We start from the raw sequence: 24,781 nt of genomic DNA on the forward strand, positions 1-24,781 counted from the left end.
CCAGCGGCTGGTGAGCGGCGATTGGAACCTGGGACGGAGGTGAGTAGCTGTATACTGCACTTCCCTGCGCTCTCACTCTGCAGTGTGAGGGGGGAGCATGGAGGGCAGGGAGAGGAAGGGAGGGAGAGGTCGGGCTGCCCTACCAGCGGCTGCGGCTCCCCCCTCCATTACAGTGCCCCCCTCCCAATAGTGCTCAGGGAGGCCGCACGGCCCTAGAAACGGGCCTGGCCTCAGTATAGACTGCCAGTGATAGGTGCCTCAGTATAGGTAGCCAGACGGAGGGGGGATGCAGCAGCACGCACACAAGCAGTGGCTGAGGAGTCATCAAATACTACCTTTGCCGGGAAACACCCACTGCATCTAATTATTTCTTCCCGTTCCTGCATTCCATCTCACAGTAACCACACACACACGCACACACACACGGGCAGGGCTATGTGCCAGAACCCAGGTAGTATGGGGCTCTGCTGAATCCTATTATAGAGACTACTTTCCAGCGCATTCATGCTGGCAATGACAGGCTTGGCCAACAGGGTAGAGTGTTGGCTTCCTGGCCAAGTCCTTTGTTTTGTTCCCAAAGGCAGATAACATTTTAACTGTATATATCAAAAAAATCCCGCTACACCAGAAGTAGGGCGAAAAAATGGAAAATCTTTTATTCTTGATCCAACATCAGTGTTGTAATAAAAAGCTCATGCGTATCGGAGCATAGAATGGCTCCTTAATCATAGCTTGCAAGAGCATGTGTTACACAGATTAAATAGTGTAAGGCCACACCCGAGGGGGTGTACACATTGGCCTTAAAGATACATGCATAGTGTTTTAAAAATGGTATAGACCATCTAGGACCACCACAGCCCCGCCTTTATCTGCATTGCGAATTACTATCGCTTTGTTATTTTGGAGGGACTGTAGTGCTTCCCGTTCCTGCCGTGTCAAATCTGAGGCTGCTCTACCAACCTTTTTTATCCGCATGAGATCTTTTTCCACCAAATCTTGGAAAGTATCTACCGCTGGGGTACGAGCCTGGAAGGGATAGAAGTGGGGATTGGAGGTGGCCACGGGGCCCGGAGCTGCCCCGGGGGCTGGGCCATCACTCAGGCTGGACAACTGTTCCAACATGAGGATGGAGGAGGCCTCCTGGAATGGAGGGATCCGCCCAGCCCCCGAGGCAGAAGACACGGGGCCCCGGGGCCACCCCACCCCCAGCCTCCAACTCCTCCGTTTCCAGAAAATGTTTCCTAACCATCAAATTCCTCACAAATTTATTTACATCTAGCATAGTGCTAAAACATCAAAGTGATATGACGGTGCATAGAATGGACCCCTAGAAAGTAGGGAAATTTGGGCCCTAGAGAGATCGACACCAGATAAATTGATGACCTCATACAATAGACTACTAAAACGAGAAGCTTATTGGATATGGAAATTAGGGACTCGTGCCCCCTTGGGGCTCAATTCGAGACTGGACCTCAATACCTTTTATGATAAGTAGTCTGTATCCCAGCGTGTTTCTTCCTCCCCATGTTCCTTTCCCCTCTCCTCCTCCTCTCCATTTCTAGCTCCACAGGTATGTGCTGGTCATCTGACCTAAAGGGCTTCTTTAAAACGTATGCTGTCTGTTTCCGCATTAATAATGATCTATGGGTAGTCTGCAAACTGATGCTATGTTTTTTCTGTGTTTTTAACTAATTAATTATTTAGTGATTCTATGTATTTGTATTGGTCTATACCATTTTTAAAACACTATGGGCTTGATTCACAAAGCGGTGCTAACTGTTAGCACGCCTGTGAAAACCCCCTTAGCACGTCTAAACAAGCTTTTCGCGCATAAAACTTTATGCGCGTAAAACTTTACGCGCGTACTGCACAGAGCGCAGGGCGCTCCGCGCGAAGTGCCCATTAAAGCCTATGGGACTTAGCGCGTGTAAAACTTTGCGCGCGATCTGATTGAGAAATCCGGTGCTAACCTACTTAGCACCCTGGTTAGCACGTCTAAAGCCCTATGTATGCATCTTTAAGGCCAATGTGTACACCCCCTCGGGTGTGGCCTTACACTATTTAATCTGTGTAACACATGCTCTTGCAACCTATGATTAAGGAGCCATTCTATGCTCCGATACACGTGAGCTTTTTATTACAACACTGATGTTGGATCAAGAATAAAAGATTTTCCATTTTTACACCCTACTTCTGGTGTAGCGGGATTTTTTTATATATATGGACTTCTGGCACTCTGACTCCCATGCTCCCAGTTAAGTATACACGTGTGTGTGTAGCAGTCTCTCCTTTTCTTGAGTTTCAACATTTTATCTGCTTCCGGACCGGCAATCTCTTGCCCGTTTAGGACCAGAGACTGTTTGGTCCGAAAATGGAATTCAACTTCACACCGCATGTTGTGACTGTGAGGCTTTGCAGTTTCTATTTTAGATGTGAACAAACGCCAGCATTTTGCTATTTTTTTTTTTTGGTGCGCGCTTTTCCTTTTCCGCCTCCTGGCGCTCGGGTGGGCGCTGTGGTTTTTATAAAGCGCTTTTTTTTTAAAGCGCTTTTGCTGAGCGATTCTGCTTTTTCACTTTATCGCACAAGTCAGGAAGTGAACTCTTTGACCCAGAAAAGAATAAATACAATGTATTTATTCTTAAAAGCGCGAACACAATCGGTGGTCAAATCGATTTGTGAGCATTATGCATTTTTTCCCTATATCTTCCATTGTAGCAAAATCGCTCAAAAAATGGTACATGCAGCGCTTTGCTGAGCGGAAAGCAGACAAAACACTCTGATATGAACTATCCCATAAGGATTCATTGCACAAGCGTTTTTAGGGTGATTTTTAAATTCGCCGGCGCTTGAAAAATGAGCAAAAACGCTTTAGGTGTGAATGAGCCCTGAAGGTTCAATTTCCATGTTTGTGTGTTAAAAGGATCTTATTTGTGTTGTGTTAATCTTATGATTATGCCACATGCCTTGAGAAAGTGTGACCCTGCGTGGCCCCAGAAACAATTGTCGGATTATTATGTGGAATAGTGCAAAATAAATGTGCGTTGCATCCTAACTACACTATCTGGTGTGCTGATGTACCGGACCATTTTGAAATCTTTGTGACTGTTACTTGGAATACCAGTGATTTGTAGTGTAGCCAGATGCTTCTCTGAATGGATTGCAGCAGACATAACTATGTCTTGGTCCTGATGGACCATCATTGTCACGGAGTGCTAAAGGCCAGCCAATGTTTGTTTGTTCTGATATGCAGAATGCTCCTGATGGAGGAAGTGCATGGCCTGGAACAGCACATGCCCAGTGACCTGCAACCCAGGTGGATCACAAACTTCACAGAAGTACAGCGGATCAGACCAGAAGGACATTGAGAGCTGACAAACAGGAGCTGGAGGTAGCCCCAGGTAATTAGAAATCTTATTTTACCCCTCAGGTTTACTTCAATACTTTAAAGGGAACCCGAGATGTGAGGGATATAGAAGCAGCCATATTTATTTCCTTTTAAACAGTGCCAGTTGCCTGAGGCTAGTTTCACAGAGGAACGTTGTTTTTCTGCGTTTATATAGTCATATAATGCAAGATACCGCACTGCATTTTCACAGTGCGCCGTTAAAGTTGTTGCATTATGGTAATGTGCTGCTGCAGTACGGGACTTCTTAACACTGACTTTAACAGATACAGGGAAGCATACAGTATTTTTCAGACTATAAGATCCACTTTTTCTCCCCTAAAAGTGTGTGTGGGGGGGGGAGCCCCTGCGTCTTATAGTCTGTATGTAGTCAGGCAGGTGTCCCCCACAGGCAGGTGCAGGACAGTGCGGAAGCCCTCACCTATTCCAGCTGCGGGCTCATCCTGCTTCTGTGCATCCAGCATGACATGGATGGCTCACGCTCTCACCATGTGGCTCCTGTAGTGGCTCAACTCACCAACTCTACCTGTTGGGCTGCCTCTCACCCGCTTGCTCTATTCGGGACGCCCACGTGGAGCGGCTCTGCTCCACCGCTGTCACTCCTCTGCATCCGCGCACCAATCGTCCTAATGGGCGGTTCCTGCAGAAACTCCAACAGCGGCTCCACCATTATTACTCCTGAACCGCGCGCCGATCATCTTGCTTAGCTGCTTCTCAACCGCTCACTCTGTCCATGTGGCTCCTGCAGTCTCGGCTCTACCGCAGTTCACCACCGTAGGTGAGACACCTGGACCGATGTCCCCGGCAAGTATTCTGTATTACATGTTGGAAGACAGTTCATGTTGTGAGAAAAAAGTAGGTTGTGGGGACTGTGTAGCTTAGTGTAGGTTATGTGGACAGTGCAGCTTAGTGTAGGTTGTGGGGACAGTTCAGCTTAGTGTAGGTTGTGGGGACAGTGCAGCTTTAGTGTAGGTTGTGGGGACAGTGTAGCTTAGTGTAGGTTATGTGGACAGTGCAGCTTGGTGTAGGTTGTGGGGACAGTTCAGCTTAGTGTAGGTTGTGGGGACAGTGCAGCTTTAGTGTAGGTTGTGGGGACAGTGTAGCTTAGTGTAGGTTGTGGGGTCAGTGTAGGTTACTGTAGGTTGTGGGGACAGTGCAGCTTAGTGTAGGTTGTGGGGTCAGTGCAGCTTTAGTGTAGGTTATGGGGACAGTGCAGCTTAGTGTAGGTTGTGGGGTCAGTGTAGGTTACTGTAGGTTGTGGGGACAGTGCAGCTTAGTGTAGGTTGTGGGGTCAGTGTAGGTTACTGTAGGTTGTGGGAACAGTGCAGCTTAGTGTAGGTTGTGGGGACAGTGCAGCTTAGTGTAGGTTGTGGGGACAGTGCAGCTTAGTGTAGGTTGTGGGGACAGTGCAGCTTAGTGTAGGTTGTGGGGACAGTGCAGCTTTGTTGTGGTGACAGTGTAGGTTACTGTAGGTTGTGGGGACAGAGCAGCTTAGTGTATGTTATAGGGACAGTGCAGCTTAGTGTAGGCTGTAGGGACAGTGCAGCTTAGTGTAGGCTGTAGGGACAGTGCAGCTTAGTGTAGGATGTAGGGACAGTGCAGCTTAGTGTAGGTTGTGGGGACAGTGCAGCTTATTGTAGGTTGTGGGAACATTGCAGTTTAGTGTAGGTTGTGGGGACAGTGCTGCTTAGTGTAGGTTGTGGGGACAGTGCAGCTTAGTGTAGGGACAGTGCAGCTTAGTGTAGGTTGTAGGGACAGTGCAGCTTAGTGTAGGTTGTGGGGTTAGTGTAGGTTACGGTAGGTTGTGGGGACAGTGCAGCTTAGTGTAGGTTGTGGGGACAGTGCAGCTTAGTGTAGGTTGTGGGGACAGTGCAGCTTAGTGTAGGTTGTGGGGGCAGTGCAGCTTAGTTTAGGTTGTGGGGACAGTGCAGCTTAGTGTAGGTTGTGGGGACAGTGCAGCTTAGTGTAGGTTGTAGGGACAGTGCAGCTTAGTGTAGGTTGTAGGGACAGTGCAGCTTTGTTGTGGTGACAGTGTAGGTTACTGTAGGTTGTGGGGACAGAGCAGCTTAGTGTAGGTTGTGTAGTGTAGCTAGTGGGCAGCTGGGGTTAGTTTAGCTGGGCAGTGCTGGACAGCTTTGGGGGGAAAGGCACCAGGTTTAATTTTTTTCCCCCTTGATTTTTGACTTCTGAAACTAGATGCGTCTTCTAGTCCAAATAATACGGTACTTTTCTTAGCATGTATGCTCTATTGTATGAGACGGCAACGCAGCGTTAAGGTGTGATGTTAAAACTTTAACCCCTTATCACAACACAACGTCCCATTGTGAACCTAGCCTCACAGTCCTGCTGATTTTCCTGGTCACTATGGTCTAAATCACACCCCTGAAACAAGCATGCAGCTAATATTGTCAGATTTGTCAGACACCTGATCTGCATGCTTCTTCGGGGTCTATGGCTTAAAGTACTAGAGGCAGAGGGTCAGCAGAGCAGTCAGGCAATGTGCATTATTTAAAAGGAAATATGTCAGCCTCCATATCCCTCTTGCCTCGGGTTCCCTTTAAGTTCTACAGCAATTTAATACCACAGTACTCTTCTATGGTTGGGTCAGAATGGCCATCCTTTGCTCCCTATGCCTGCCAGTGAGTCTTGGGCACCCATTAGGCCCCGTTCACACTGCACACGTTGACGTCCGGATTTCGGCAACGCGTGCAGGAGGCAGACATGCACTACATCAGAAAGTGCATAGACTGCACTGTGTGATGTTCACACTGCATGCGTTCCAGACCAGTGCGGTCCGCAAACGCATGCTGCAAGCATTTTTTCCCAAAACGTGCGGCTGACATAAGCCACACAATACATGCAAATGGCGTGCATCCGTATGCATTGCGTTCCGAACGCACGGCCATCCGCATTTAATGATGTGAACAGGGCCTTACCCTGCAGCCACTTTACTGGCACTTCCTCTTCTTTTTTTGGATCACTTTTGGTAGGTACTGTCTACTATGTACCTGTAACTGTCCACCAGACCTGCCATTTTGGTCACCCAGGCATCTTGTCATCACAATTCAACCCACTTCTTTATACTTTGGATCTGTGGTTGACTATTCACTTGGTGCCAGTATATCCTACCCTTTGACCAGTGCATATTTGGTGTTCTTTAGTTGTATTGGTTGTCGTTTTAACCTTGTAACTGATTTGCGTTAATTGAATAATATATTACTTGGATGTTCTGATTTGAGTGATTAGGCACTTACCGGTAGATTGGTTTCCTAATCAGTTCAACTTTGCTTAAAGAAAACCTAAACACAAAAATAAAACAGCAATTTAACTTTTCCCTGTAGTCTTTCTGTGCCCTTGCCTCATTCTGTGACCTTTGGTCAGCTACAGTGCCCTTCTGTCAGCTGTATGTACCTGATGTGCTCTCATGCACGTAAACATTACTACTGCGCAGGCGATCAGGAGGCGTGCGGGCCCGGGGCTGTGCATGTGCAGTAGCCCGCGACTGCCCAGCTTCCAGAGGAGCTCTGCGGCTGACTTGGAGGTTCACGTAATAAAAGCAAGGGCACAGAGCTGCAAAGGGCTGGAAGCAGCCACAGGTAATTAAAAGTTTTTTTTCTTTTAGCTTTGTGTATTCGGGGGGGGGGGGGTTCATATGGGACACCTCGTTCCAACCCTGTCACCCCCGCTTATATTGCTGCCTCGGAAGGCTTTGAAAGTACTTGTGTCCCGACTGCTTTCTGAAGGCGGGTGGCTTTGTACAGTGCATATGCAAGTGTGCGCGCTGGCGCATGCGCAGTGTGGAGCCGCCCTTTTTCAGGTAACATGAAGTGCTTCCGAAGGCTACAAAGGGCTCATGTACATGTATTCGACCATTCAGGTATTGGGAAACATTTGGACCAATACCCTGCACTCACTGCATCAAATGTATGCTTTTTCATGTGCTCTAATGAGAACCTGTCTATAGATTTGCTTTCCAGGCATAATATATTCAAGTTTGCAGTGACAGTCACATTTACTGTTAGAAGACGTTATGTATTGTTATATTAAACTGGAAATTCACTTTCAAATCTTTTCATTTTCTTTTAGGTAGAATGCAGACTGAGCAAGAATCATTCTGGATGAGGATGAGAAGATAGCATGGATCCGGAACTCAAAGGTAACCAGTGAACTCCCCATCTGTCCACTACTGCAAGCTGTCCACCCTTGATGGAGGGGTGTTGCCCCTATATTCTGATCTACAGAGAGCGACTTCATAATCTGAGTGTTTTGTTTTATAAACATCTGTCTACTAGAGACAGTTTACATAAAAGAGAATCTGTCATTTAAAAAACAGATACTTACATTGGAAGCAGGAAGTCACTGGATCCTAATGAGGCTTCCCCATCCTACTTTATGCTGGGTACACACGATGCGATTTCTCGCTCTATCCACGGGATTGATTATTTCTGACATGTTCAATCGGGTTTTGATTGATACAGCCGTTGTTTTTGCACACTTAACATGCAAAATCGGTGGCTGTATCGATCGAAACCCAATCGAACATGTCAGAAATAATCGATCCTGCGGATCGAGCGGGAAATCGCATCATGTGTACCCAGCATAACAGAGGCGATCCAGCACTGGCACCCCTGAACTAACCAAAACAATGACGATTGCCTTTAGTGGCTTTCCGCTCAGGCAGCTTTCAGAGAGGCTGAGCAGTAAACTGCTAGTGTGCCTGTACGCAGCAGCAACAAGTGGGCTTTCATGGGTCCCAGCTCTGGGTTGCCTCTGCTGAGGAGGACAATGTATGCCTCTTTTGGATCCAGAGGCTTCCCCCACAAGGGGTAAGTACCTCCCAGGGGCACTTTTATTCCCTTCAGGTTTCCCATCTGGTTCACTTAAACCACTTCAGGACCACAGGCTTTACCCCCTTTAAAGGGAATCTAAACTAAAAGGATGTGGATTTTCCCTTTTAAAAGTATACCAGTTGCCTGACTCTCCTGCTGATCCTGTGTTTCTAATACATTTAGCCACAGTCCCTCAACAAGCATGCAGATCAAGTGCTCTGACTGAAGTCAGACTGGATTAGCTGCATGCTTGTTTTAGGTGTGTGATTCAGCCACTAATACGGCTAAAGAGATCAGCAGACTGCCAAGAAACTGGTATTGTTTGAAAGGAAACACTCATATCCCTCTCAGTTAAGGTTCCCTTTAAAGACCAGGCCATTTTTTGTAAAATAGGCCACTGCAGCTTTAAGGCCAAGCTGCAGGGCCGCACAACACAGCACACAAGTGATTAACCCCCCCCCCTTTTCTCCCCACCAACAGAGCTCTCTGTTGGTGGAGTCTGAGCGCTCCCCCAATGGTTTTTTTTTTTTGTAATAAATATTTGTGTGATTATTTTTTAAATAAATATTTCCCTTTTATTTATATATTTTTTTGTAAGCCCTCCCTCCCTCCTCCAGCCAATCACTGTAATCGGCTGTCATAGGCTTCAGGAGCTCCGCCTACCAAGCGGAGATGCGCACGCGATCTCCTGCAAAATGAAGCCCCAGGACTTTACGCCGATCGGCGTTAGGCGGTTCTCGGGCTGCTGCCAAGCCTGTCGGCGTGACACGGTCGGCAAGCAGTTAAAATCTACATGCAGGTGGTAGATGTTAATCAGCACAGTAGCGTACTGGTTGGCAATCTCGCCTTGCATTGCTGGGTCCCCGGTTCTAATCCCAGCCAGGGCATTATCTGCACAGAGTTTGTATGTTCTCCCTGCATCTGAGTAGGTTTCCTCCGGGCACTCCAGTTTCTTCTCACATCCAAAAACATACAGATAAGTTAATTAGCTTCCCCCTGAATTGGCCCTAAACTACAATACATACACTACACAATACATACATGGACATATGACTATGGTAGGGATTAGATTGTGAGCCCCTGTGAGGGACAGTTAAGTGACAATATACTCTGTACAGTGCTGCAGAAGATGTCTGGTGCTATATAAATAGTAAATGGTAATCATTTAAGGCAATTGTTTGTAAAGATTTAAGTGAAAATCTAGCATCAGTACAGGTGTCCCATGCTATTTAATAGCCTGCTGTGCTTCATCACTAAACAGCTGCCTCAGGCTTCCTCCAGCCCCATGAGATGTGTGGGCTCCCTTGTCTTCCTCTCTGGCCGCTCCCTTCACTTGATATAATCCCCCCTGCCCCCGGTAAGCTGACCAGTCGCAGCTAGTCATGCGCTTCCTCACCATGCAGCACTCTCCTGCGCCAACACAGTACTGATGAAGGGCGGCCATATTACCGGAGGGGGGGGGGGCATATCAAGTGAATGGAGAGGATAGCAGGGATGCTATCACGCACCTCATGTGCCTGTAGGAAGCCCCAGGTAACCCCAGGTAAGTATAAATACACCGATTAATCCCATCTCAGGTTTCCTTTAAGGCAGTGTATAGTGATGTTGTTTTATGGATTAGTACAAAAAAAATCTACTTTATGATGAATAATAAATCAGAAAAAAATAAATATTGCATACGAAATTGTGATATTTGTTTGGACATCATTTGCTGTTTTATGGACAAGTGAGAAGTTACTGCTGTGTAGTTCACTATAGAGAACTATAGAGCTAAAATTGAAGTTAGATTTGTTTTTCTTAAAATGATAAAAAAAATCAACAAAGCATTTCCTAACATATATCAGTTATTGCGAGTTATTTGAAAATGCCTCTGACAGAAATCCCCACTTATTATCCACCAAAAATGCCTAAATAGGCCTCTTCTCACCCTGAAAAGTTAAAGCAAGCCTGAATGAATTAAATATGTAGTACTAATGGTAAATAGACATTTGTAACAGAGCAAAATAGAAGATATGTATTTGGCTAGCACATTAATATTTCCCTAGTTTTCCACTTGGTTCGCTGCAGATGATCATAAACTCACTTTACATGTGCCACAGACTTATGAATTCTAAACAAGATGTATTGTTATTATTATCGATAACTATTGCACCAGCATATTTCATGGCACTGTACAAGGTATAAACAATACAGTTAACAATACCAGATAATGGTGGATTGATTACATGTGATGTGATACAATGAACAAATGAAGTACAGATTCTTACACAGGGGTGGGAGGTATGCACACACATTACACAGCATTGTGAGACAAGAGAGAGAGATAGCCCTGGCCAAAAGGGCTTGGGGCCCTTTCCACTTCACATGTTGCTATGTGGAAACCGCACTGCAACGTAAAGAAACCAATTCACGTCAATGGAGTAGTTTCCATTAACGCGAATTGACCTACGTGATCCAGCGCGATGAAATGCTGGGGAATTTATGGATAGTGTGCTGCAGTTTTACGCAGCACGCATCCAATTCCCCATAGCCGCTGCCAGGAAGCCGCATGACACTGCATCCAGTTGTACGGACGACAACCGGAAGTACCTGCGGGGGATGCAAGGCGATCGCTTTGCATCCACATCGATAGTGGAAATAAGCCCTTATAGTCTAAAGGATTAAGGGATTGTGTCTTTCAAATTTCCGATATAGTCAGTGAGGCACATATTATCTAGCACAGCAGTGTATATAAATATTGCTGTTCCAGTGACCTTCATTCTGTGAAGAATGATATTGGCATTCTGCTAGTGAGATTTTATAGTAAAGGTGGCCATACATTGGTCGATATGGCCAGCAGATAAAACCTTCTCTGATCAGAGATAGGCTCTATCTGTTAGATTAAAAATCTGTGTGCAAGCAATCGATTTCAGCATGAAATCTTTGAATATCTGTGCTTGCTGGGTCCCAGTGTCCACCCTGCAGTTCTCACCTCTCCGCCGTGTGGTCTCAGTCTTTGCTTCTTCCCGGTGGCTGCTCAGTCTTCTTCACTTATGTTTCCCTGGGCGCATGTGGGATATAATGCAGAGGACAGACGCTAGAGCAGGGGTGGGCAAACTTTTTAAGGATCGGGCCACATTCCTCTGGACTGTAGCTTGCTCGCTCTCTCCTCCTTCAAACTGAAGAATGGCAGGAAAGGATTGGGTATAACTCGCAGTATCACACTCTCCAGTGGTGATCTCCATGGCAACAGCGGCGTCATGTGACACACTATGTAATGACAGTTCGCATGATACCACCGTTACCATGGAGATCTCCAATTGGGAGTGTGATAGCGTGAGTTGGATTTCTTGTACGTGCTCTGCACGGTTGGAGGGAGAAAGGGAGAGGAACAGAATCTGGCCCTCTTTTAACAGGATGGCTCCATAGCGCCTGCAAGCTGTATCCGGCCCGCAGGCCGTAGTTTGCCTATGGCTGCATTAGGGGCACTATGACCACTACAGGCCCCTGGTGTCTATCCACTGTATTATGCCACACAGGCACCTGGGGATACTGAAGTGAAGATGACGCTGGGGAGAAGCATAGACTGGGCTGTGCGGTGGACAGGTAAAAGTACGCTCGTCAGTCGCCAACTAAAACGCCGCTAGCAACGCGCTCCCTGTCTGCTAACCTACATTTTTCACCTAGATTGATTGACCCAATTGAGCGATTTTGGTCGAAATTCGCTTAATGGGTTGGTTGATCGGGCCGTATATCAATGAGAGGAATCAATGAGTGTATGGCCTGCTTAAAGGATACCGAGTGTATGGCCTGTTAAAAGGATAGCTTAGCGCAAAAAAAAAAAGTCTTATCTTCTTCTTCCATATCTTCTTATTCCATATCTTCTTCTTCCATATCATCTTCTTTTTCTTCTTCCATATCATCTTCTTCTTCTTCTTCTTCTTCTTCATCTTCATCTTCTTCTTCTTCTTCATCTTCTTCTATATCTTCTTCTTCTTCTTCTTCTATATCTTCTTCTTCTTCTTCTTCTTCTTCTTCTATATCTTCTTCTTCTTCTATATCTTCTTCTTCTTCTATATCTTCTTCTTCTTCTATATCTTCTTCTATATCTTCTTCTTCTTCTTCTATATCTTCTTCTTCTTCTATATCTTCTTCTTCTTCTATATCTTCTTCTTCTTCTATATCTTCATCTTCTTCATCTTCATCTTCTTCTTCTATATCTTCTTCTTCTTCTTCCATATCATCTTCTTCTTCTTCTTCCATATCTTCTTCTTCATCTTCTTCTTCATCTTCATCTTCATCTTCTTCTTCTTCTTCTTCTATATCTTCTTCTTCTTCTTCTATATCTTCTTCTTCTTCTTCCATATCATCATCTTCTTCTTCTTCCATATCTTCTTCTTCTTCTTCCATATCTTCTTCTTCTTCTTCCATATCTTCTTCTTCTTCTTCTTCCATGTCTTCTTCTTCTTCTTCCATGTCTTCTTCTTCTTCTTCCATGTCTTCTTCTTGTTCTTCCATGTCTTCTTCTTCTTCTTCCATGTCTTCTTCTTCTTCTTCCATGTCTTCTTCTTCCATATCTTCTTCTTCCATATCTTCTTCTTCTTCTTCTTCTATAGCTTCTTCTTCTATATCTTCTTCTTCTTCCATATCTTCTTCTTCTTCTTCTTCCATATCTTCTTCCATATCTTCTTCTTCTTCTTCTTCCATATCTTCTTCCATATCCTGTTCGTCTTCTTCTTCTATATCTTCTTGTTCTTGTTCTTGTTCTTCTTCTTCTTCTTCTTCTTCTTCTTCTTGTTCTTCTTCTTCTTCTTCTTCTTCTTGTTCTTCTTCTTGTTCTTCTTCTTGTTCTTCTTGTTCTTCTTGTTGTTGTTGTTCTTGTTTTTCTTCTTGTTCTTCTTGTTCTTCTTCTAGTTCTTCTTCTTCTCTATCATTATATTATGTGTCTTGGTTTTCCTTTCTTTTGTAATATTTTTTTTACTTCATTTGTGGAAATATGTTATTTTAATAACGCCATAGTTATATATTTGTGCTGATGGCATAATAGGTAGGTAGTGGCACATTGCAAGCCACAGCGCCTTTTTCTGTGTACCCTGGTGGTGGTAAAACACAGACATCAGCAGGAGGAGGAAGTAGTTGTAGGCTTGCAGCTATTGTAGTGTGGTAATAGCTGCCGGTAGGAGAGTGGGTGGGCAGGTGGCAGCAGAAAATAGTTCTTCTTCTGTTCTCCCTGGCAGTGGTAGCAGCACACAGACAGCAGAAGCTCAATGCAGCTACAGGAGGAGGAGTAGTGTGTGTCAGGCAGTGTGATCTGTGATGTGACTGACATAATAGGCCCTGGTTCCTAGCGGTGGTTCCAGGGCCGTAAATACACAGCATGAGGTTCCAGACAGCGGTCGTGAAGCCCACATTGTGTCCAATACACAATTGGGACAGCACAGTTTTCAACCCGGACACCTCTAAATTAATTACAAATTTTTTTATTTTGTTTTTCAAAATAAATAATGCAGGGCAGGCAGCTATTTTTGAGCATAATAGCTGGTGGCGCATGGGCAGCAGCACCTTGTAATGTGTTCCCTGGCAGTGGAGACACAGACAGCAGGAGGAAATACAGCAGCAGGCAGCGTGAGGAGGTAGAGTGTGTGGCAGACTGGCAGCAGGCAGGAGGGCAGGCAGTGAGACATAATAGGCCCTGGTTCCTAGCGGTGGTTCCAGGGCCGTAAATACACAGCATGAGGTTCCAGACAGCGGTCGTGAAGCCCACATTGTGTCCAATACACAATTGGGACAGCACAGTTTTCAACCCGGACACCTCTAAATTAATTACAATTTTTTTTTCAAAATAAATAATGCAGGGCAGGCAGCTATTTTTGAGCGTAATAGCTGGTGGCGCATGGGCAGCAGCACCTTGTAATGTGTTCCCTGGCAGTGGAGACACAGATAGCAGGAAGAAATACAGCAGCAGCAGGTGTAATGTGTGTGTGCGCCACTTCATGTCACCCTCTTGCCCACAACACGGGCCAGGAATTTGCCTTCCACCCAAGCCTGGTTCATTTTGAGAAACATCAGTCTATCCACAGACTTGTGAGACAGACGAGATCGCTTCTCAGTGACGACTCCACCGGCTGCACTGAAGCAACGCTCTGACATTATGCTGGAAGGGGGGCAGGAGAGCACTTCCAGGGCGTACTGCGCAAGCTCACTCCAGATCGGCAGGTGCTTGACCCAATACTCCATGGGATCAACAGGGGCCACGCTGTCAAGCCCGCTGAAGGACCCCATGTAGTCAGCCACCATGCGGGTCAAGCGCTGCCTGTGACTGGAGAAGGATGCTGCTGCAGGCACCTCCTCTCTAGTCCTTGGCAGCTCTACACTCATGTAGAGCTCTTGGGTCAGAGACAGCAGGTCTGTGGTGCGCATGCGCTTGCTGCTGGTGGATGCAGGCACCTGCTGCTGCCTCTGTGCTGGCTGGACTGTGGGGGTGGATGTCTGAGGGAAGGCTTCCTCCAAGCGCTCAACAAGGGACAGCTGCAAATCCCTCATTTGTTGCGCACGGTCTCTTCCTGCAGGCAGGAACTGGCTGAGCTTCCCCTTCAGACGTGGGTCCAGCATCATGCAGATCCAGATGTCCTCCCTCTGCTTCATCTGGATCACCCTTGGGTCCTTGCGCAGGCACCTCAGCATGTGCGCTTCCATTGGGAAGAGTCTGGCCATGTCTGCTGGCACATCATCGGCAGCCCCAGAGCCGACAGTGCTGTCCTCTTCCTCTGCCTCCTCCACCTCATCCTCTCTCCACCCCCGCACCACTCCAGCTGTGCTCTGCTGCTCCCCCTCATCAGCAGCAGGGTCAGGGACCTCCACCAACTCCAAAGCCCTCCTCCTCAGAGGTGGCCTGTGAAGCTTCCTGCAACTCCTGCTGGTCCAAGGCTGCCGCTCCCTCTTCCAGCAGTGCATACAGGGCCCTGTCCAGCACACACTCGCACACCATTGCATGGTCCCTGCTTACCATGTTGGTGGCCTGCAGGAAGGGTGCCAGGACTGAGCACACCTGCTGCATGTGCCCCCAGTCCTCCGTGGAGATGATGGACGGGAGGTTGGTGGCGGCACGCCCAGTTGCAATGATGGAGGCAACTGTTGCTCGTGCAAGGTACTGGTTGACAGCCTGCCTCTGTTCAACCAGACGCTCCAACACCGCCAGGGTGGAGTTCCAGCAAGTTGGAACATCGATCATGAGCCGGTGCTGTGGCAGGTGCAGCTCCTTCTGCACCTCTTCCAGGCTCGCTATGGCTGCAGGCGAGAGCCGGAAATGACGCACAACCTTCCTTGCCGCCTCAAGGAGTCGGTCCATCCCCTGGTAGGTCCGCACGAACTTTTGGACTACCAGGTTCAGGACGTGTGTCAGGCAGGGGATGTGGGTCAGGTCTCCCCTGCTAATTGCAGCAACCAGGTTTGCCCCATTGTCGGACACCACCTCTCCGACTGAGGCCTCTGGGGGTCAGCCAGTTCCTCTCCTGCTCTCGGAGTTTGGCCAGGACATGGTTCGCCGTCAGTTTGGTCTTCCCCAGGCTGACCAATTCCAGCAGCGCTTGGCAGTGGCGGGGCTTCACGCTGCTGCTGAGGCGGGGGGTTTGGGCTGGTGTGCCGGAGGATGACAGCGGATCAGAGGAACCTGCTGCAATTCTGCTGACCCTGCATGGTGGCACCACCGACTGCGTTGCTACTGCTCTGACAGTGCCCGATGCTGCTCCCCCATCCTCACCCCCTTCCACCAAGCTGACCCAATGCGCGGTGAAGGACAGATAGCGGCCTGTCCCAAACCGGCTGCTCCACGAGGCCATGGTGACGTGGACCCGTTGACCCACCGCGTGCTCCAGCCCTCTCCCGACATTGGCCATCACAGAGCGGTGAAGTGCAGGGATGGCCATGCATGCGAAAAAATGTCGGCTGGGGATTGGCATGCATGTCGCTCCCCTCCTGCACAAGGGAATAAGTCAGGAGTTGGGAGCACATGGCCCATGCCAGCAAGCCGTTCAGCTGATGCACGCGACGGCTGCTGGGAGGCAGAACCCTGACCACCCCCTGGAAGGTGTCGCTGAGCAGGGTCTGGCGACGCCTTTTGCTGGCACGGGAATCACTGGAGGGAGCAGAAGAGGCCACTGAGGACTGGCTGCCAGAACAGGCCTCAGTGTCGGTGGCAGGAGTTGCAGAGGGAGGAGGAGCAGTGCGTTGCTGATGTACTCCTGCTGGTGCTGCTGGAGGAGGTGGAGGAGGGCGGGTGGCTGCTGCCGACGGCTTCGCAGTGGTGGCGGGTCTGCCACTGCCACTGCCAGCTTCCTTCAACTTCACGAACTCCTCATGCTCATGAAAGTGTTTCCCTGCAAGATGGTTGACCAGAGAGGTGGTGCAAAACGCAGAGGGCTCCTTCCCTCTGCTGAGCTGCTTGCGGTACTGGTTGCAGGTGGCATACTTGCACACCACATATGGCAGGGTGAAAAAAATGCCATATTGGGGAGGTAACGTTTCCCCCTCTGCTGGAAGGTGCTGCTGCCGCTGGTCTCCCTGTGGTGGTTGGGGGGGGGGGGGGTTCTTGGTGCGGCTGGTGGTGGCACTGGCAGAACTCGTCTCCGGATCAGCACGCTGTGTGGCCTGCATACCACGCCCACTTGTGATCCTGCCCATGCCTGCGATGCTGATCCTTCTAGCAAGGCCCACAGATGCATCATCCTCCTCCTCCTCAGAGCTGATGACATCCCCACTCCCAGGACCTGGCACCCAGTCTTTGTCCTTCACCCTGTCATCATCATCCTCCCCCTCCGCAAACATGTCCTGCTGGGATCCCACAAACTCCCCTTCTGCATGCATGGGCGGATGGACAGTCACCACTGTCTGACTGTCCAAAGCATCATCCCCCAAAGTGCCCATGAGCATTCCTTCCTCCTCCAATTCTGCCGCAACAGCACTCCATAACCCCGCTGTGCTTGGGGATAAGAAGGTGCTGAGTGACAGGGTGCTGGTGTCGCCCGCTGGGGCTGGAGAACTGCACTCCTCCTCCCCAGGCAGTGCTGGTCGGCTGCTGCTGCTCTTGCGAACAGGAGTGGTGGCGGGGGTGGAGGACTCGGTTCCAGAGCTAATGGTGGCCTGCTCATCCACCATCAGTTCCACCACAGTATCAGCGTCCTTCTCCTCAATAGGACGGCTACGACCTGGCGGTGGGAGGAACATCTGCACCACACGCTGCTGCTGTGTCTCTACAGCAAGACTCCCAGCTGTTGGGCGGCCAAGGCGTCCACGGCCAGTGGCTAATGGCGGAATAGCCACTGGTGCAGACGCAGAACTGCGCATGGTGGTGGTGGTGGCGCGGCTGCCATGCCCACGACCTTCTCTCTTGGCGATGCCCTTGCTGCCCCTGCCCAAACCGCGGCTGCCAGTGCCAGACATTGTATATTTTTAATATTATACAAATGAAAAAAAAAACTTATGTATGTAAAGGTGGGTGGGACAAGTGGGGTACTTTAATGGGGTGGGACTGGTGGTGGTGGTGAGTGTGTGAGTTGACTCTACAGCAGAGATCGGTGTAGCACTAACGAGAGAGTGCGCACACATAGACCCTAGCTGACGCTGACTGACGGTGTCCCTATACACAGACTACAGTACAAGTCAGCAAATACACAATAGAAGTAATAGAAGAAAATAGGACGGGTGTAGCACTAATGAGAGGGTGCGGACAGCGCAGACGTGCACTGCGCACACAAAGACCCTAGGTAACGCGGTGACGGACGGTCCCTATACACATACTAGAGTACACTACAGTACTACTAACTAAACAATAGAAAAATCTAGCTAAATAATAGAACAGGTGTGACTAGATTACAGAGAGCAGATACAGGACAGGTATAGCAGTAAAGCTGGGCCTTGCTAATTACAAAATAGTACAAATCTATCTAACACAGAAGTAGTAGTACAGTAGAGTAGGACAGGTGAGAGCACAGGTAACTAGAGACTAGAACATAGAGCAGGGCAGGCTGCCTTGCCTAGGCACAGGGCCTAGCTGCTGGCTGCAGCTGCAGCAGTGACAGTCTCCCTCCCTAGTCCCTAATCACACAAACTAAACTGCCTAAAATACATAAATCTACAATACAAAGCAATACAGTTGAATATCAAGTGTTGGAGTGTAAAAACGCTTGGTTTAGAACAATATAAATGCACTTGCACACAGACAAAACGCACTGGAGCAGTCTCTCAGTACAGTTAGTCAGTAAGTCGCAAGCAGGACGAGTGAGGCAAGATGGCATCCGCTATTTATAGAGGGGGGCTTGGCCAGGCTCCCCCTCTTTGATTGGCTGCAGTCAGAGGGCTGGGAGCCCTCTGATTCGCTTGTGAGGACTCGAGGTGACGTCAGACGTAACGCTATCCGAGCTCGTGACGCTATCCGAGCTCGGATAGCTAGGATATCTCCGGATATCTGCTTGCTATCCGAGTGCGCTCGGATAGCATAGCCCGGATAGCTAATACTATTCGAGTTTGGTATTCGAGCTCGAATAGTGAAAAAAGAGCTAAGATATTCGAGTACCTCGGATATCCTAGCTCAGATGAGCACCACTGGAGAAAACTTTTCTTGATAGAAAGAGCCTTCAGAGACACCTAAAATCTCACACAGGTGAGAAACCTGATTCATGTTCAGAGGGTGGGAAATGATTTACTCAGAATGGAAACCTTAGTAGACACATGAGAATACACACTGGGTAAAGGCATTTTTTCATGTTCAGAGTGCGGGAAAGATTTTTTTGACAGAGGAAACATTCATAAACACCAAGAGATTCACACAGGTGTCAGATTATATTCATGTTCACACTTTTGTAAAGCACATAATAAGACACAGAGGTAAGAGGCCTCTGTCATGTTCAGAATGTGGGGAAGCATTTCATGATAGAATGATCACTCAGAGACACCTAAACCAACTCACACAGGTGAGAAGCTGTACTCATGTTCAGAGTACGGGAAACATTTTACTCAAAAAGGAAACCTTATCAGACACATGAAAATACACTCTGGGGAGGAGACGTTTTCATGTTCAGAGTGCGGGAAAGATTTCTATGACAGAGGAAACTTTCATAGACACCAAAAAACTCACACAGGTGACATATCGTATTAATGTTCAGACTTTAGTAATGCACATGATAAGACACACAGGTAAGAGGCTTCTGTCATGTTCAGAATGTGGGAAAACTTTACATGATATAAAGAACCTTCAGAGACACCTAAAAACCCACACAGGCAAGACGCCTTATTCATATTCAGAAGGTGGGAAATGTTTTACTGAGAATGGAAAACCTTAAAAGATTTGTGAGAATATACACTGGGGAGCAGCCTTTTTCATGTTCAGAGTGCGGGAAAGATTTTTTTGACAAAGGAAACATTCATAAACACAAAGAGACTCACACAGGTGACAGATCATATTCAAGTTCAAACTTTTGTAAAGCACATGATAAGACACAGAGGTAAGAGGCCTTTGTCATTCAGAATGGGGAAAAACTTTTCATGATAGAAAGAGCCTTCAGATACAACTAAGAAAACTCACACAGGTGAGAAGCTGTATTCATTTTCAGAGTGTGGGAAATGTTTTACTCAGCATGGAATCCTCATCAGACAAATGAAAATATACACTCTGGGGAGGAGACTTTTTCATGTTCAGAGTGCGGGAAAGATTTCTATGACAGAGAAAACTTTCATAGATACCAAAAAACTCACACAGGTGACAGACCATATTCATGTCCAGACTTTAGTAACGCACATGATAAGACACACAGGTAAAAGGCTTTTGTCTTGTTCAGAATGTGGGAAAACTTTTCATGATAGAGCCTTCAGAGACACCTAAAAAACTCACACAGTTGAGAAACAGTATTCATGTTCAGAGTGTGGGAAATGTTTTATTTAGAAATTAAACCTTACTAGACACATGAGAATACACCCTGAGGAGCAGCCTTTTTAATGTTCAGAGTGCAGGAAAGATTTCTACAACAGATGAATATTTCATCACACAGTTTACAGATTGTATTCATGGTCAGACATTTGTAAAGCACATGATAAGACACAGAGGTAAGAGGCCTCCGTCATTCAGAATGTGGGAGAACGTTTCATGATACAAAGAGCCTTCAGAGACACCTAAAAAAACCTCATACAGGTAAGAAACCTTATTCATGTTCAGATGGTGAGAAATGTTTTACGCAGAACGGAAACCTTAATTTACACGTCACAATATACACTGCTGTGCGGCCTTTTTCATGTTCAGAGTGTGGGAAAGTTTTCTATGCAGAGGAAACTTTCGTAGACACCAAAAGACTTACACAGGTGATAGATTGTATTAATGTTCAGACTTTAGTAACGCACATGATAAGACACACAGGTAAGAGGCTTCTGTCATGTTCAGAATGTGGAAAAACATTTCATGATAGAAAGAGCCTTCAGAAACACCTAAAACACTCACACAGTTGAGAAACTGTATTCATGTTCAGAGTGTGGGAAATTTTTTTATTTAGAATAGAAACCTTACTAGACACAAGAGAATACACCCTGAAGAGCGGCCTTTTCCATGTTCAGAGTGCGGGAAAGATTTCTACAACAGATGAATATTTTGTAGACACCAAGAAATTCACAAAGTTTACAGACTGTATTCATGGTCAGACTTTTGTAAAGCACATGATGAGACATAGAGGTAAGAGGCCTCTGTCATTCAGAATGTGGGAGAACGTTTCATGATAGAAGGAGCCTTCAGAGACACCTAAAAAACTCATACAGGTAAGAAACCTTATTTATGTTCAGAGGGTGGGAAATGTTTTACTCAGAATGGAAACCTTAATTTACACGTGAGAATATACACTGGGGCATGGTCTTTTTCATGTTCAGAGTGCAAGTGAGTTTTCTATGACAGAGGAAACTTTCATAGACAACAACAGACTCACACAGGTGATAGATCGTATTAATGTTCAGACTTTTGTAAAGCACATGATAAGACACACGGGTAAGAGGCTTCTGTCATGTTCAGAATGTAGGAAAACTTAACATGATAGAAAGAGCCTTCAGAGACACCTAGAAACTCACACAGGTGAGAAGCCTTACTCAAGTTCAGAGTATGGGAAATTATTTACTCGGAACGGAAACCTTCATGGACACGTGAGAATACACACTGGGAAGCAGCTTTTTTCATGTTCAGAGTGCGGGAAAGATTTCTACAACAGATGAAACTTTCGTAGACACCAAGAAACTCACAAAGGTGACAGACCGTATTCATGTCCAGACTTTACACAGGTAACAGGTAAGAGGCTTTTGTCATGTTCAGAATGTGGGAAAACCTTTCATGATAGAAAGAGCCTTCAGAGACACCTAAAAAACTCACAGGTGAGAAACTTTATTCATGTTCAGAGGGTGGGAAATGGTTTTGTTTAGAATGGAAACCTTACTAGACACATGAGAATACACAATGGGAAGCGGCCTTTTTCATGTTCAGAGTGTGGGAAAGTTTTCTATGACAGAGGAAACTTTATAGACACCAAAAAATGGACACAGGTGACAGACCATATTCATGTTTAGACTTTTGTAAAGCACATAATAAGACACACAGGTAAGAGGCTTCTGTCATGTTCAGAAGGTGAGAAAATTTTCTTGATAGAAAGAGCCTTCAGAGACACCTAAAATCTCACACAGGTGAGAAGCCTTATTCATGTTCAGAGGGTGGGAAATGATTTACTCAGAATGGAAACCTTAATAGACATGTGAGAATACACACTGGGGAGCGGCCTTTTTAAAGTTCGGAGTGGGGGAATGATTTCTATGACAGAGGAAACTTTCATAGAAACCAAAAGACTCACACAGGTGATAGATTGTATTAATGTTCAGACTTTAGTAACGCACATGTTAAGACACACAGGTAAGAGGCTTCTGTCATGTTCAGAATGTGGAAAAACGTTTCATGATAGAAAGAGCCTTCAGAAACATCTAAAACACTCACACAGTTGAGAAACTGTATTCATGTTCAGAGTGGGAAATGTTTTATTTAGAATGGAAACCTTACTAGACACATGAGAATACACCCTGAGAAGCAGCCTTTTTCATGTTCATAGTGCGGGAAAGATTTCTACAACAGATGAATATTTCGTAGACACCAAGAAATTCACAAAGTTTACAGACTGTATTCATGGTCAGACTTTTGTAAAGCACATGATGAGACATAGAGGTAAGAGGCCTCTGTCGTTCAGAATGTGGGAAAACATTTCATGATAGAACATGAATAAGATTTCTCACCTGTGTGAGGTTTTTTTTAGTTGTCTCTGAAGGCTCTTTCTGAGGGTGGGAAATGTTTTACTCAGAATGGAAACCTTAAAAGACACGTGAGAATACACACTGGGGCATGAGTGTGAAAGAGGAAGAGACTCACACAGGTCTCAGATCATATTCATGTCCAGACTTTTGTAAAGCACATGAAGAGACATAGAGGTAAGAGGCCTCTGTCGTTCCGAATGTGGGAAAACATTTCATGATAGAAAGAGCCCTCTGAGACACCTAAAAAAACTCACACAGGTGAGAAGCCTTATTCATGTTCAGAGGGTGAGAAATTATTTACTCACAATGGAAACCTTCATGGACATGTGAGAATACACACTGGGGAGTGGCCTTTTTAAGGTTCAGAGTGCGGAAAAGATTTCGATGACAGAGAAAACTTTCATAGAAACCAAAAGACTCACACAGGTGACAGACCGTATTCATGTTCAGACTTTTGTAAAGGACATGATAAGACACACAGGTAAGAGGCTTCTGTCATGTTCAGAATGTGGGAAAACTTTTCATGATAGAAAGAGCCCTCAGAGACACCTAAAATCTCACATAGGTGAGAAACCGTATTCATGTTCAGAGTGTGGGAAATGTTTTATTTAGAATGGAAACCTTACTAGACACGATAATACACACTGGGGAGCGGCCTTATTCATGTTCAGAGAGGAAAGATTTCTACAACCGATGACAATTTGGAAAAACCAAGAAACGTACACAGTTTACAGACCGTATTCATGGTCAGACTTTTGTAAAGCACATGATGAGACATAGAGGTAAGAGGCCTCTGTCATTCAGAATGTGGGAAAACATTTCATAATAGAATGAGCCTTCAGAGACACCTAAAAAAACTCACACAGGTAACAAGCCTTATTATTGTTCAGAGGGTGGGGAATGTTTTACTGAGAATGGAAACCTTAATAGACACGTGAGAATACACACTGGGAAAGGCATTGTTTTCATATTCAGAGTGCTGGAAAGTTTTTTATGACAGAGGAAACATTCATAAACAGCAAGAGACTCACACAGGTGACAGATCATATTCATCTTCAAACTTTTGTAAAGCACATGATAAGACACAGAGGAAAGAGGCCTCTGTCATTTAGAATGTAGGAAAACTGATCATGATAGAAAGAGCCTTTAGAGACACCTAAAAAAACGCGCACACATGAGAAACCTTATTCATGTTCAGAGGGTGGGAAATGTTTAACCAGAATGGAAATCTTAGTAGACACATGAGAATACACACTGGGGAGCGGCATTTTTAATGTTCAGAGTGCTGGAAAGTTTTCTATGACAGAGGAAACTTTCATAGACACGAAAAAACTCACACAGGTGATAGACCATATTCATGTTCAAACTTTTGTAAGGTACATGATAAGACAAACAGGTAAGAGGCCTCTGTCATGTTCGGAATGTGGGAAAACTTTTCATGATAGAAAGAGCCTTCAGAGACACCTAAAAAACCTCACATAGGTGAGAAGCTATATTTATGTTCAGAGGGTTGGAAATGTTTTACTTAGAAAGGAAACCTTGATAGAGACATGAGAATACACACTGGAGAGCAGCATTTTTTATGTTCAGAATGTGGGAAAGATTTCTACAATCAATGAAACTTTCATAGACACAGAGTTTGGGAAAGTATTCTATGACAAAGGCAACTTTCATCAACACCAAAAGACTCAAACAGGTAACAGATCATATTCATGTTCAAAGTTTTGTAAAGCACATAAATAGTTATTTGGGTTGAAAAAAACATACGTCTATTGAGTTCAACCAGAAAACAAAGTACAACACCAGCCTGCTCCCTCACATATCCCTGTTGATCCAGAGGAAGGTGAAAAACCCTTACAAGGCATGGTCCAATTAGCCCAAAAATGAAAAAAAAAATTCCTTCCCGACTCCAGATGACAATCAGATAAAATCCTAGGATCAACACCACTGTGCATTACCTAGTAATTGTAGCCATGGATGTCTTTCAATGGAAGAAAAGCATCTAAGTCCCCTTTAAATGCAGATTTAGAATTTGGCATAACTACTTCCTGTGGCAATGCGTTCCACATCTTAATCACTCTTACTGTAAAGAACCCTTTCCTAAGTAAATGGCTAAAGTGTTTTTTCTCCATGTGCAGATCATGTCCTCTAGTCCTTTGAGAAGGCCTAGAGACAAGAAGCTCATCTGCATCCACCTGATAAGACACACAGGTAAGAGGACTCTGTCATGTTCAGAATGTGGGAAAACTTT

General features: G+C 46.0%; 2 protein-coding genes and 1 long non-coding RNA gene across 14 annotated transcripts in view; all 3 read left to right on the top strand.

The window, feature by feature from the left end:
• LOC137521132 (uncharacterized) overlaps positions 1–7,567 on the top strand; it is a 41,104-nt gene extending 33,537 nt beyond the window's left edge. The window contains exons 4-5 of the long non-coding RNA XR_011022055.1: positions 3,254–3,401; positions 7,493–7,567. This is a non-coding gene — a long non-coding RNA (uncharacterized lncRNA). The remainder of the gene's footprint in view (positions 1–3,253; positions 3,402–7,492) is intronic.
• The window catches only part of LOC137521131 (leukocyte tyrosine kinase receptor-like), a 353,345-nt gene that overhangs the window by 50,668 nt on the left and 277,896 nt on the right, over positions 1–24,781 (top strand). The gene's annotated exons all lie outside the window — the stretch shown is intronic.
• LOC137522558 (uncharacterized) lies at positions 12,140–12,796 on the top strand (the record flags this gene model as incomplete). The annotated part of the gene is made up of 1 exon (XM_068242638.1): positions 12,140–12,796. A coding segment is annotated over one exon (657 nt), but the record flags the coding sequence as incomplete, so codon positions are not given.

Source organism: Hyperolius riggenbachi, chromosome 6, assembly GCF_040937935.1.
Source record: "Hyperolius riggenbachi isolate aHypRig1 chromosome 6, aHypRig1.pri, whole genome shotgun sequence".
Lineage (NCBI taxonomy): Eukaryota > Metazoa > Chordata > Amphibia > Anura > Hyperoliidae > Hyperolius > Hyperolius riggenbachi.